Genomic DNA, 13,540 nt, shown 5'->3' with positions numbered 1-13,540 from the left:
CACACACACACATATATACACACACAGGATAGCTAATATAGTTGTACTACTGACTTTGATTGCTCTATTGAAATGAACAGTTAATGTTTAAGTGTATGATCAACCTTACATGTCTACATTTGTTTATCTGAGTATCCAAATTGAGGGTATCAGTATGTAATACAACAACCATTGTTAATTTCCTATCACCTTGTCTGAGATTCTCTATTGCTTGTATGGTTTTTGTGTTATTTTTCTAAGTGTATGTGTGTTTGTTCAGATGTTTTCATTCTTTTATCTTTAAAATAAAAACATATACAATCTGAATCTCTTTAAAAAAGAAAAAAGAAAAAAGGAAAAGCATTTATGTATATTAACCTAGGTATTGCATGTGGTATGGAATAGAATAAATTTTCTGGAATGGAAACAAGGCTTTTTCATATATTACATAATATTTCAATGCAAAGAAGTGGGCTTCTCCCTACATATGTTTCACTTTTGAACACATAAGCAGTCATGTTGCCAAAGCTGCCATTTAACATGTTTTTTTATTTTATAGTAAAAAGAAAAAATAAAATAAAATTTCAAAACAAGGTAATAGGAGAGTAACAATGGTTAATACATTGCATATTGTTATCTTTAAATTAGAGTACAAGATAAAAGCATTTAAGTGTCAAAAAATATTAGCATAAACCTTTCTTTATAATGAACTAAGAGCAATTACTAGTATAACAATCTTAACTATCATATATATAAATAGCTTTTCCTTTCCTTCTTTTCTCCCTTCCTCCATCCCGGTTTTTTTTTTCCTTTTGAATAGCTTCTTCCATTTCACAATATCTATTGCATATTTTGGATCTTATTTGCTCTTTCAGCTTCTAACAGTAGGGAGACAATTGCCTTTGCTATTCTAGGTTTCTTCTAGTTCCAAATGAATTTTATGAATGCTTTCTCTAATTCTGTGAGATATGCTGTTGGAATTTTGATCAGAATTGCATTAAATATGTATAACAGTTTTGGAACTATGGCTATTTTCATTATATTGATTCTTCCTACACAAGAACAAGGAATATCTTTCCAATTTCTGATATCTTCTTCATTCTCCATTTTCAGAGTACTAGAGTCTTTAATGTAGAGGTCTCTTACATTCTATGTTAGATTGCTTCCTATGTATTTCATTTTTTACATGCTATTTGGTAAGGTGTTGTTTCATTAATTTCTCCCTGAGTGAGTTTGTCATTTGTGTACAGAAAGGTTATTGATTTTTGAGTGTTGACTTCGTATCCAGCTACGCTGCTGAATTTGGTTATTAAATCTAGGAGTTTTTAGTGGAGTTTTTGGAGTCTTCTATATAGAGTATCTCATAAATAATGATAATTTCAATTCTTGCTTTCCCATCATTTTTCCTTCTACTTCTTTCTCTCATCTAGTTCCTCAGACTAAAGTTTCCAGGACTATATTCAATAAGAGTGGAAACAGTGGACATACTTGTCTTTCCTGAATTTAGAGTGAAAGCTTTCTTTTTTGTCCATTTAGTATGATGTTGGCTGATGGTTTTTCATAGGTGGCTTTTATCAGATAGAGATAAAGACCAGCTATTTCAACTTTCTATAGGGTTTTTATCATGAATAGGTGCTGGATTTATCAGAAGATTTCTTTCCATTTATTAAGATGATCATATGATTTCTGTCTTTGGCTCTGTTAATGTGGTGTATTACCTTTATTGATGTGTGTATGTTGAATCATCCCTGCATCCCTGTGATGACTCCCACTTGATTATGGTGTATAACCATGTTGATGATTTGCTACATTCTTTTTGCCAGTACCTTATTCAGGATTTTTACATCCATGGTCATTAGGGAAATTGGCCTGTAATCCTCTTTCTTAGTTGGGTCCTTCTGTAGTTTTGGTATCAGGGTAATACTTGCCTCCAGAAATGAATTTGGGAGTATTGCTTTCCTTTCAATTTCATTAAAGAGTTTGAGAAGTAGTGGTATTAGGTTTTCTCTAAATTTCTTGTAGAATTCAGCAGTGAATCCATCAGGACCTGGGCTTTTCTTTTTTGGTAGGTTTTTTTTTTTATTTTAAAGAGAATTTAAAAATAAAATAACGACAACATAGACAAAACCAAAACAAAGCAAAAACAAGAAAAATGATACAGGGTTTCAAAACAGAATTATAGGAATTAATAGTAGTTGTTATACTACATATTGTTATCTTCAACGAAGTTGCTCAGATTACCATATGTAAGAATGCAAGATTGATCAAACCATTGAAGAGAATAAAAAATAATTTAAAAACATTAGAAACAATGCAGAGCTTCACTAGACAAGATAGTAGGAACTCACCAAAGGTTGTTATATTGCATATTGTTGTCTTCAAATTAGTTGTTCAGATTATCAGATATAAGCATGCAAAATTGGTCAAAAAATTTAAGCATTGACTGTTCCTTTCCACAAACCATTAGACATCAGCAGAACAATTAACCCAGCTAGCCCTCCAAATATATATAAATATATATTTTATATAAAATTTATTTTAAAATTTTATATTAAAAATTTTTATTTTCTATAAAAAGTATTTTATATTAAAATTTTATTTTATATAAAAAATTTTATGTTTTACATGAAATTATATATAAATAAAATATATATTTACATAAAATATATATAAATTTTACATAAAAATATATATAAATATATATTTTTCCCTTCTTTCTTGCTTTTTCTCCTTTCCCTCATTCAACCTATTCCTGTGAGCAATTTCTGTCCCTTTCATAATATCTATTGTACATTTTGGGTTTTATTTACTCTTTCAGGTTCTTACACTAGGGAGACAACATGATGTTGCACATGTGGTTCATATTTATTTCACTTATGAGTATGGTCTCCAGTTGCATCCATGAACTTATAAAAGCCTCAAGTTTATCTTTTTTTATACCTCAGTAATGCTCCATTGTATAAAAATACCACATCTTTTTCATTCATTCCTCAATTGATGGGCATTTTGATTGTTTCCAAGATTGTATGTCACTGTAGCACGACGTTTTTAATTCTTCTGGGAAAATATGCAGAAGAGGAATAGCTGGGTTAAGTGGGACCTCTAGTCCTAATTTTGTGAGGAATCTCCAGACTGATTTCCACAGTGGTTGCGCCAGTCTACACTCCCACAAACAGTGGAGAAGTATTCCTTCTCCCCAGAGCCTCTCCAGCATTTATTATTGGTTGATTTCTTGATGATAGCCATTCTTTCTCAGGTGAGATGGAATCTCAGCATTGTTTTAATTTGCATTTCTCGAATGATTAATGATGTTGAACATTTTTTGTGTATTCATTTGCCATTGTATTTCTTTATGAGAGAAGTGTGTATTCATCTCAGATACCCATTTTTGTACTGAGTCTTTGAATTTGAAGGAGCTGATTTTTTAAATTCTTTATATGTTTTCGATAGAAGTCCTTTGTCTGAGGAACAGTTGGCTAAATTTTTCCCCAACTTGTGGATTTTCTTTTTACTCTGCTGGTAATTTCTTTAGATGTGCAAAAACTCTTCAATAAGATGAGCTCCCAGTTGTTGATTCTTTGAGGTATTTCCTGTGCAGTTTGGTCTTCGTTCATCAACTCTCTGCGTAACCCTATGTCTTCAAGATTTCTACCTACATTCTCTTGCAGTAGATTGAGTGTTTCTGTTTTAATATTGAGATGTGTGATCCGTTTTGACCTGAGTTTGGTGCATGGTGACAGACATGGATCTAGTTTCAGTCTTTGGCATGTGATGAGCCAGTTTTTCCAGCACCATTTATTAAGGAGACTATTTCTTCCAGTGAAAATGTTTGGCCCCTTTGTCAAAGATAAGATGGTTGAATGTGTTTGTAGCTGTGTCTGCATCTTCTAATCTGTTCCACTGATCTTCAGGTCTGTTTTTTTGCCAGTAGTATGCTGATTTTAGCACAGTAGCTTTGTAGTACAATTTCAAGTCAGAGACTGTGATGCCACCTGTATTTTCTTTGTTATCTAGGATTGCTTTTGCTGTTCTAGGCCTCTTCTGCTTCCAGATAAATTTTGGGGATGTTTTCTCTAGATCTGTGAGGTATACTAATGGTATTTTATTTGACATTGCATTGAACCTGTACAACAATTGTGGGAGTATGGCCATTTTCACAAAAATGATTCTTCCTAACCATGAACAAGGAATATCTTTCCATTTTCTGAAATCCTCATTAATCTCTTTTTCAGAGTACTGTAGTTTTCACTATATAGATATATAGTTTCTCTGTTAGATTGATTCCTAGTATTTCATTTGTTTACATGCTATTACAAAAGGGTGTGATTTAGCTCATTTCTCCCTCAGTGAGTTTGTTGTTTGTGTACAGGAATGCTATTGATGTTTTAGGGTTGACTTTGTATCCAGCTATGCTACTGAATTTGTTGATTAATTCCAGGAGTTTTTCATGGAGATTATGGGGTCTTCCATATAGAGTATCATATCATCTGTGAATAATGACAATTTCACTTCTTCCTCTCCTATCCTTATTCTTTTTATTTCTCTCTGTTGTCTAACTGCTCTGGCTAATGTTTCTGGAGCTATGTCATATAGGAGTGGTAACAGCAAACATTCTTGTCTTGTCCCTGATTTTAAAGTGAAAGTTTTCAGCTTTTATCCATTTAGTATGATGTTGGCTGTTGATTTGTCATAGATAGCTTTGATCAGATTGAGGTAAAGACCATCTATTCTGACTTTCTGTAGTGTTTTTGTCATGAATGAGTGTGGGACTTTGTCAAAAGCTTTTTCTGCATCTATTGAGATGATCATGTGGTTTTTGTCTTCAGCTCTGTTGATATAGTGTATTACACTTATTGATTTGCATATATTGAACCAACCCTGCATCCCTGGGGTGAATCCCACTTGGTCATGGTGTATAATCTTGATGATTCGCTGAATTCTGCTTGCTAGCATTTTATTAAGTATCTTTGCATCTATGTTCATTAGGGACATTTGCCTGTGGTTCACTTGTTTGGTTGGGCCTTTCTCTGGTTTTGGTATGAGTATAATACTTGCCTCCAGAAATGACTTAGATAAAATTACTTCCTTTTCAATGTCATTGAAGAATTTGAGGTGTGTTGACCTTAAACCTTCTCTGAATTTCCTGTAGAATTCAGCTGTGAATCTATCATGACCAGGGCTCTTCTTTGTTGGAAGATTTTAATCATGTTTTCAACTTCATTAATTGAAGGGTTATTCAAAGGGTTATTCAAAATTTTTATATCTTCTTGATTCAGCTTTGGTAATTAATACATATTTAGGAATCTGTCCATTTCTTCTGTGTTTTACATCCTATGGGAGTAAAGATTTTCAAACTAGATATTGATGATCTTCTGAATTGCTGTAAGATCTGTAGTGATTTCATCTTTTTCATTACTTATTGCATGAATTTGAGTTTTTTCTTTTCTTTTTTGATAAGGTTGGCTAGGTGTTCATCAGTTTTATCTATTCTTTGAAAGAACCAACTCTTTGATTCAGTAATTTTTTGTGTTATTTTCTTCATTTCAATTGTGTTAATTTCTGCACTGGTCTTTATAATTTCCTCCTTCTTTGGACTTTGGGCTTGACTTCTCTTTTTCTAAGAATCTGAGGTGCAGCATTAAGCTATTTACTTGTTCTCGTTCTGTTTTCCTGATGCTCAGTTCACTGGTACAAACTTCCCTCTGAGGACTGCTTTCAGTGCATCCCACAGATTCTGGTAAGTTATATCTACATTTTTGTTTGTCTGTAGATAGTATTTAATTTCTTCCTTAATTTCATCTATGACCCACTAGTTGTTCAGGAGGTGGTTATTTAATTTCCATGTGTTTATGGATTTTTTGTAGTTCCTTTTGTTGTTAATTTCCAATTGCATTGCATTATGGTCAGATAATATATATAGCATAATTTCAATTCCTTTGCATTTAGTTAGTGTTGTGGGGTGGAACACTCCATAAATGACTACTAAGTCCATTTGTTCTAAGTTTGATTTAGTTCTGTTATTTCTTTGCTGATATTTTGCCCAGTTAACCTATCTCTTTGTGTCAATGGGGTGTTAAGATCCCTAATTACAATAGTGTCATTAGTTATTTGATTTTTCATGTCTATTAAGATTTGTCTTACATAGTTGGTTGCTCCCTTATTTGGTGCATACATACTTATGACTCTTATCTCTTCCTTTTGAAGGTTTCCCTGAACAAGTATGTAGTGACCTTCTTTATCTCTTTTTGTCATTTTTGGTTTGAAGTTTACATTGTCTGCAAACAGAATATCTACCCCTTCTTTTTCTGGGTTTCTGTTGGATGGAATATTGCTTTCCATCCTTTGACTTTCAGTCTATGAATCTGCTTTGAGTTAATGTGTTTCTTGTATACAGCATATTGTTGGATTTTGTTTCTTGACCTACTCTGCCAGTCTGCTACTTTGACTGGTGAATTGAAACCGTTTACATTAATGGTTATAAGTGAGATGTGTTGGCTTGTCTTTGTCATGTTGTTGACCTGCTGTTGGTTTCCTACTTTTACTCTCATTTAACTTCTTTCTCTGTTTGGTGCTTCCTTTCTATTGTTGTTCTTGAAATTGTGGTCATTTTTATTTCTTTCTAGAATATCTTTTAGTATTCTTTGTAGGGTTGGTTTGGTACCTGTGAAATTCTTCAGTTGTTCTTTGTCATGGAAATACTTTATTTCTCCATAAGTTTAAAGGATAGTTTTACAGAATAAATCAATCTGGGTTGGAAGTTGTTTTGTTTTAGGACCTGGAATGCTTCACTCCAAGTTCTGCTTGGCTTGATGGTTTGTGCTGAGAAATCTGTCAATTTTGATGAGCTTTCCATCATAGGTGATTTGTTACTTTTCTCTAATGGCTTTTAATATTATGTCATTTTGCTGGATTTCTGAGATCTTGGTCAATATATGTCTGGGTGTAGTTTTATTTTGGTTATGGCTAGTTGCACTTCTATATGCCTCACTTACTGTGTGTCAGATTCTTTTTCCATGATTTGGAAATTTCCTGCTATTACTTCTGCAAATATTCTTTTTATGAAGTTTGTGTTGCCTGCTTGTGTTTCATTGACATCTGTCAGTCTTACATTGTTTCCCTTTGCATTGTCTTGCAGCTGTTGAACTGACATTTCCTGATTGCTTATTTTTAAGAGATCTTTCCTTTCACAATCATTAGCTGCATTGCTGTCTTCAAGATCTGAAAGTCTATGTTCAGCTTCAATCGTGTGGTTTTGGCAGCTTTGGATGGAAGTTTTGATTTCCTGAATATCTTTTTTAATCTGTTTCATACATTCTAATTCTTTCCTGTTGTTCATTTAATGTTTTCATCATTTTTCTGTGCTCACCTACTTTTTTATATATGTCTTCTTTAAATATTCTGAGCAATTCTTTCATTATTGTTGTCATTTCTTTTTTAACCTGAGAGTTTATTTCTGATCTGATTTCTTCTATGGTCTGATGGATTTGTTTCTTTACTTTGGTTGCAATCATTTCAGAGATTTCAGGTGTGTGACTTCCAAGTACACCTATGTCAATATCTCCTGGACTTATTCTGGGTGGGGTGAAGTTCTGAGATTGCATTTATCTCCTTCATCTTGTCATTTTGAATGCCACAGGCAAAGCACTGAGCCTCCTCTTCCTACTTTTCGTGGGTGTCAGACTTGTCCCACAATGGTGGCATAAGGTGGACCACTGGGTCCAGGTTTCACACACAGTTGATGGAGCATGAGCGGCTCCGATAAACCATAATGGCAGCAGAATGTGGGCCACCTGAACCACAGGCAGTTGATTTTGCACATGCAAGTCTTAGGCACAGACCACAATGGTGGTGAATTTGGGGCTCCTGTGTCCAGTGTCCCCACACAGCTGATGGAATGTTCCTATTTCTTCTGAGCCTCGGCCATGAACCACAATGGCAGCAGAATGTGCACCACTGGGAGTGAGGTCCCCAGGCAGTTGATTGAGCATAGGCAGAGCTTAGCCATGAACCACAAAGGTGGCAGAAAATGGACCAAGTTCCCCAGACAGTTGATGTAGAGCCTTCTCTTTATATTTTATGATTCTTGCTGCCATTCAGGGTTATGGGACTTAGCTGACACGGTACCTGGTTATACCTGTGACTCTACTGGAAGCATATTTTAGAGCAAGGATTGCCCCATGGAACTTGCTATTCCATCATCATATTCCACCTAATTTTTAGTGGATTCTATATGAGCCTGGATGAAAATTCTGATACAAAGTTGTATGGAAATAGGTTGTATGTGAAACATGAGCAATCAACATTGTCTGAATGTGTTATCTGAAAGAAATAAAATGACTAAAGTTAGTGTTCTTGGAGAAAGAGTAGAGTGTGAAGACTATGCAAGGCTACAAGCTTCTAGAATGAGTGAGGGGGAAAGTGCTTGCCTCTCCAACCAAGGGTAAATAAATTTGAAGGGAAAATCAAAAGTTTCTTCCTGCATTTGAAGAACAGGGTCTATATGCCACACATGCCAGTTTACCCTAGGGCATAATGTCAAGAGGAAAGATTGAATAATAAGAATAATTAATGCATAAAAGTATATTTTACATTCCTTTAAATATGAACTGATAATTCAAATATATTGTTTATAGGTACCAAAGATAGAACCCAATGCCATTTTACCATGGAACAACATACCGAGCCCTAATTGTCTTTAAATTTAAGACAAGGTCTCACTTAGTTGCCCAGGCTGCTCTCCAACATGTGACCCTCCTGCCTCAGCATGGCAACAGTCTGCAAATGCAAGCTTGCGGGTCCATGCATTGATGAACATATGCTTCATAAGCAGCAACAGCCAAAGTCTGCATTTGCACCTTGGCAGAGAAAAGGGCTCCTCTGCTTTTCAGGACAGTCTGAATGTACAGGGCTGGGATTCAGGGGGGCCAATCTCAGAGGATGATTTCGGGATTTGGAACTGAAGCATCTGGAATTGTGTACAAGCCTGAATTTCAGTTCATCCTCCTTGGTCAGCTCTGCCAGCTGTGGATCAGGCAGAGAAGGCGGATGGAGATGAGTTTTTACCAATGTATTCCCACGTAAGAAGGGACCCAGAGTGTTTCTGAAAATGACAGCTGTTGCCATCAGATGGAGAAATCTGTTGTTCTCCTGGCCTGAATCATCTATTGTCCAAGGCATGTTCAAGAATATGAGCTCTAGTAAGATTCTCCAGGGCTCTCTGATGTGTGCCCCATACTGATGCACACACAGCCTGCTTTGTGAATTTCACACTGACTGCTTCCAAGAAATGAAAAATGTATTGAACAGAGATATGGATTCCCTCTGCCTTTTGCTCCTTAGACCAAATGTGATGAGAAAATCGCAAATATTTAACTTAATGCAAGCAGTGGGCTTAGCTTCTAACCACTAGAAAATCGAAATGAGTAACAGAGTGAAAAAGAAATTCCTGAGTAAAAGGAATTTATTTGCCACAGATCAGTAAGCCAGAACAGGATTTAGAGTAAGAGCTCTGCAGGGTTTAGCAGAGAGCAAGGAAAATTGTACTTCTGTAGGTTTCTACCAAAGAAGGAAGTGATTAATTATATTTTTTATTTTAAATTTGTTTAACTTTTGGTAGAATGCAATTGAAAGTTTCTAAAATTATACAAAAATGTTTAAATTCTCCATTGTGTGCTCTCTCTTTCCCTGCAACTTCTATTCATTTCTCCTTGGATTCCTTTCATTTTTTTGCCTTTAACACTCGTCCATCCATCTCCCCACACTTTTATCCAGCAGTACACCGATCCATGCAGTTCCTCCTTTCATTTAAGAAACAGATTTTATTGCACACATAAACTTAGAAATCCTACGAGGATGGAACTACAAAGAAATAACATCTGTCAATTCATTTATAATAGATGTAAACATTAAATATGTTCAAAATAATCTTATAAAAGATCAGCAAACATAAAGTATGTTTTTCCTGATAATAAGTATAGCATTATTAATAAAATTTATAAACATTGTAAGTGCTGACAAATTATAAATTTAACTAAAAACAAAATTAGTTTGACAATATTTTGATTAAAAATCCCAGGCAATTTAAAACTATACAAACCCTATATCTGGTAATCTGAGCAACTTCATTGAAGATGACAATATGTAATATAATAATCACTGTTAATTCCTATCATTTGTTCTGAATCCCTGTATCATTTTTATTGTTTCTGCTTTGTTTTGTTGTTGTCTATATTGCTGGCATTTTGCTGTTGTTCTTTTTCTATTATTCTCTTTAAAGTAAAAAACTGTACAAACCCTTTCTTATATGTTCATAGGTGTAACCTCAAATGGCAAATATATAATATTTAATGTAAAATCTTGGACTGTTCGCTGAAAGTATAATAGAAATAAGCCTCTAATCATATTTGAAATAAAGCACTATATTAGCAAAGAAAATAGAATTAAACTTAAAAATTCACTTTAAAAAGACAAAGGTATGATCACCAGATTACATGGATTAAAAATCAAAGTGACTCAAAAAACACAATAGTAGAGCCAAAAATTTTGGTCACTTAATTTAACAAATATGTTTCAGTATAAAATCTTTAGTACACAAAATATTATAAATTAAAATATTTTTGCATTGTCAACAAGTCCTAAAAATAGAAAAAATAAACATGAGAACAAAAACACTGCATATAATGTTTATGTGTACATGTAATAAATACAAAACAAATATAGATATATAGACACATGTCTCACATTAGAAAGAATGTTTAAACAAGATAAACAGAAATATCTAATCACTGATATTAAAAGTTACTAAAGAGCACAAATATCCCTTCATTTAATGCATAAATTCAATTCAGTGCCATTGTAAATTTGAAATAATTTGTTATCACAGGTAATCAGCCAATTTTAGGATTCTGAAGGTAATAAGAGAAAGAAATTCTGCAGAAAAAGGCCCTCAGAAATTTTGACATACATGAATGAGAAAGGAAATGCAAAACCAGTTAGAAAATTGAAGTTTAACCAATATATTTAAGGCATGCTAATTCCCAAAAAGAAAAAACACAATGAAATACAATAGGAAATTCTGAAATATAATGATCTGCAGATAAGTTACCATACAAATAATCAAATAATGAGTAAAGATGATTGAAAAGAACAAATAGAACATAAGAAAAGAGCAAGTAGTATAGTCAAACTTCAAATATATAAGAATTCATTGCAGAATAACTGGAACAATAAATTTCCAGAATACAATTCAAAGTGAAAATATAATCAGTTTGATCACATATTACAGTAACAGTAAGACTATTATAGAAAAAATAAGTTAATTGATTATTGAAGTAAATTCCATGTTTTAATCTAATAACTAACTCAGAAAATGTTGTAGAATTGTACCACAGACATTATGTATTTTCTAAATACCATATTTTATTAACTAATAATGTTTGTATTTGCCAGAATGCGTTTTATCTCTGAACTCATGCAGAGAGTTTCTCTCTGGTCTTAACAAAATAATGTAGCACTTGGGGGCAAAGATGCAACCCAGCAGCCCTGCACTGGAGGCCAAAATAGAGAAGACCTCCATGGCCACCATGACCTTCCCCTTGGTGCTGTGGTACACGGGGAGGAAGGTGACCCCACACACTGCAGAACACCAGCATGCTGAACGTCAGGAACTTGGCTTCATTGAACGTGTCGGGCAGGTTCCTGGCCAGGAAAGCCACGGTGAAGCTCAGCAGGGCCAGGGTGCCCAGGTATCCCAGCACACAGTAGAAGGCAGTGAGGGAGCCCTTGTTGCACACGATGATGATGTGGCCATGTTCAGAGTGAGCGTCTGTGTCAATGTAGGGTGGATTTGTCCCCATCCAGACACCACAGAGAGTGAGTTGGATCAGGGAGCAGATGGGGATGATGGAGTTTGGTGCCCCTGATAACAGCAACTGCCTCATCCTTCTGCCTGGAGCGGTGACCTTAAAGGCCAGCACCACAGTAATGGTTTTGGCCAAGACAGTGGAGACAGCCACAGTGAACACGACTGCAAATGAGGTCTGCTGCAGGATGCAGGTGGCTGTGCTGGGCCGGCCAATGAAGAGCAAGGAGCAGAGGAAGCAGCAGGTGAGGGAGATGAGCAGGGTGTAACTGAGAGCGCGGTTGTTGGCCTTGATGATGGGAGTGTCTCATTGCTTCACAAAGAGCCCAAGAACCAGAACTGTGAGGACAGTGAGACTCACAGTGGTGCCAGCCAGCATCTTCCCCATGGGTCTTCATGACCCAGGAAAGTCTCAGACTTTTGGAGAGAGTGGTTTTGCTGTATCGTGGCATACTGGTCATCAGAACACTTCACACACTGCTCCATATCTACGAGAAATTCAAGATGTCATTACATCAGGTTCATTAATTTTCCCCCATCTAATCACCCATTCACAGAAGTCCCCATGACTTCTTGAGTCAAATTATTATTTTTCTGTTTCTGTTTCTTTTTTGTTTTTCAGCTAAAAGTTTTTAATGTAATTTTTAGACCTGATTACTGAATTCAGGAACTTTGTACTGAGATACATTCTTGCTCATTTTAATTTATAAAAAAATTTGAAATACGGTCTTATTAAGTATCAACATTGTCCAGGCTGTGACTTTTTGCCCCAACCTCTGGTTTTGATATCAGGGTAGTACTTTCTTCCAGGAATGAATTTGGAAGTTTTGCTTCACTTTCAGTTTCATTAAATAGTTTGAGGATATTGGCATTAGATCATCTCTAAATTTCTTGTAGAATTCAGCAGTAAATTCATGACAACCTGGGCTTTTATTTGTTGGAAAGTTTATAATTCTATTTTCAATTTCATTGACCAATATTGGTTTATTTAGAATTCTTGTATCCTCTTGATTCAGCTGTGATGGTTCATATGTACCTAAGAATCTGTCCATTTCTTCTGTTGTTAGAGTACTATGCCTATCTTTTGTTTGACCTACAAGTCTCTTATTTCAGATTGATTTTTCACATCCAGATGTCCCTCCCTTGCTTCCAGTTTCCTTTGCTTTTAGATATTTTTTAAGTTACTTCAATGTGGCTCCTGCTCTATTCAGCCATGTTTAATCTCTCCTTATTTTACTTTTGCCTAGAACCCCTTGACCAACATTTCCTATAGTTTGTAAGTTTCAAGTAAACTTTCAAATACATTGATGTGGAAAAGGAAATAATATTTTCATAAGCAAAATTTCCTACATACCTGTAGAAATGGCACAATTTTCAGTTATGGTTTTATGTGCAACAAATGTATTGATTTTTCTCAGTTTTTTATTTGTATTCTAATTTCTTAAGCATTCCTATTATATTGTTCCTATCACACATTTTTGGTTTGACTTGCTCTTCTTTTTCTATCTTGTAAAAATATTTCAAATGGCTTCTGGCTGGCTAGCTTCCTGCCTGCTGGCTCCCGGAGGGTGGGCCCCCACCACACGGGGAGCCATGCGGCGGCAAGTGCTATTGCGCACCGGCCCTTAGGCCAGCTGCCGCCGCTCAATTGGGATCTATCATGACACAGAGAAACAGTGACACAATTGGCCCACCATGCAC

At 35.2% G+C, this 13,540-nt stretch overlaps 1 protein-coding gene across 1 annotated transcript in view; it reads right to left on the bottom strand.

The window, feature by feature from the left end:
- The window catches only part of LOC102019949 (vomeronasal type-2 receptor 116-like), a 69,099-nt gene extending 57,265 nt beyond the window's left edge, over window positions 1-11,834 (bottom strand). Inside the window, exon 1 of the mRNA XM_013507198.1 lies at window positions 11,615-11,834. Within this exon, the coding sequence (XP_013362652.1) occupies window positions 11,615-11,834 (220 nt within the window). The remainder of the gene's footprint in view (window positions 1-11,614) is intronic.
- Between the last annotated feature and the right edge of the window lie 1,706 nt (window positions 11,835-13,540).

Source organism: Chinchilla lanigera, unplaced genomic scaffold (assembly GCF_000276665.1).
Source record: "Chinchilla lanigera isolate Chin_1 unplaced genomic scaffold, ChiLan1.0 scaffold00123, whole genome shotgun sequence".
NCBI lineage: Eukaryota > Metazoa > Chordata > Mammalia > Rodentia > Chinchillidae > Chinchilla > Chinchilla lanigera.
The sequence above is the reverse complement of the archived record's forward strand: the minus strand, read 5'-3'. Positions and strand labels throughout refer to the sequence as shown.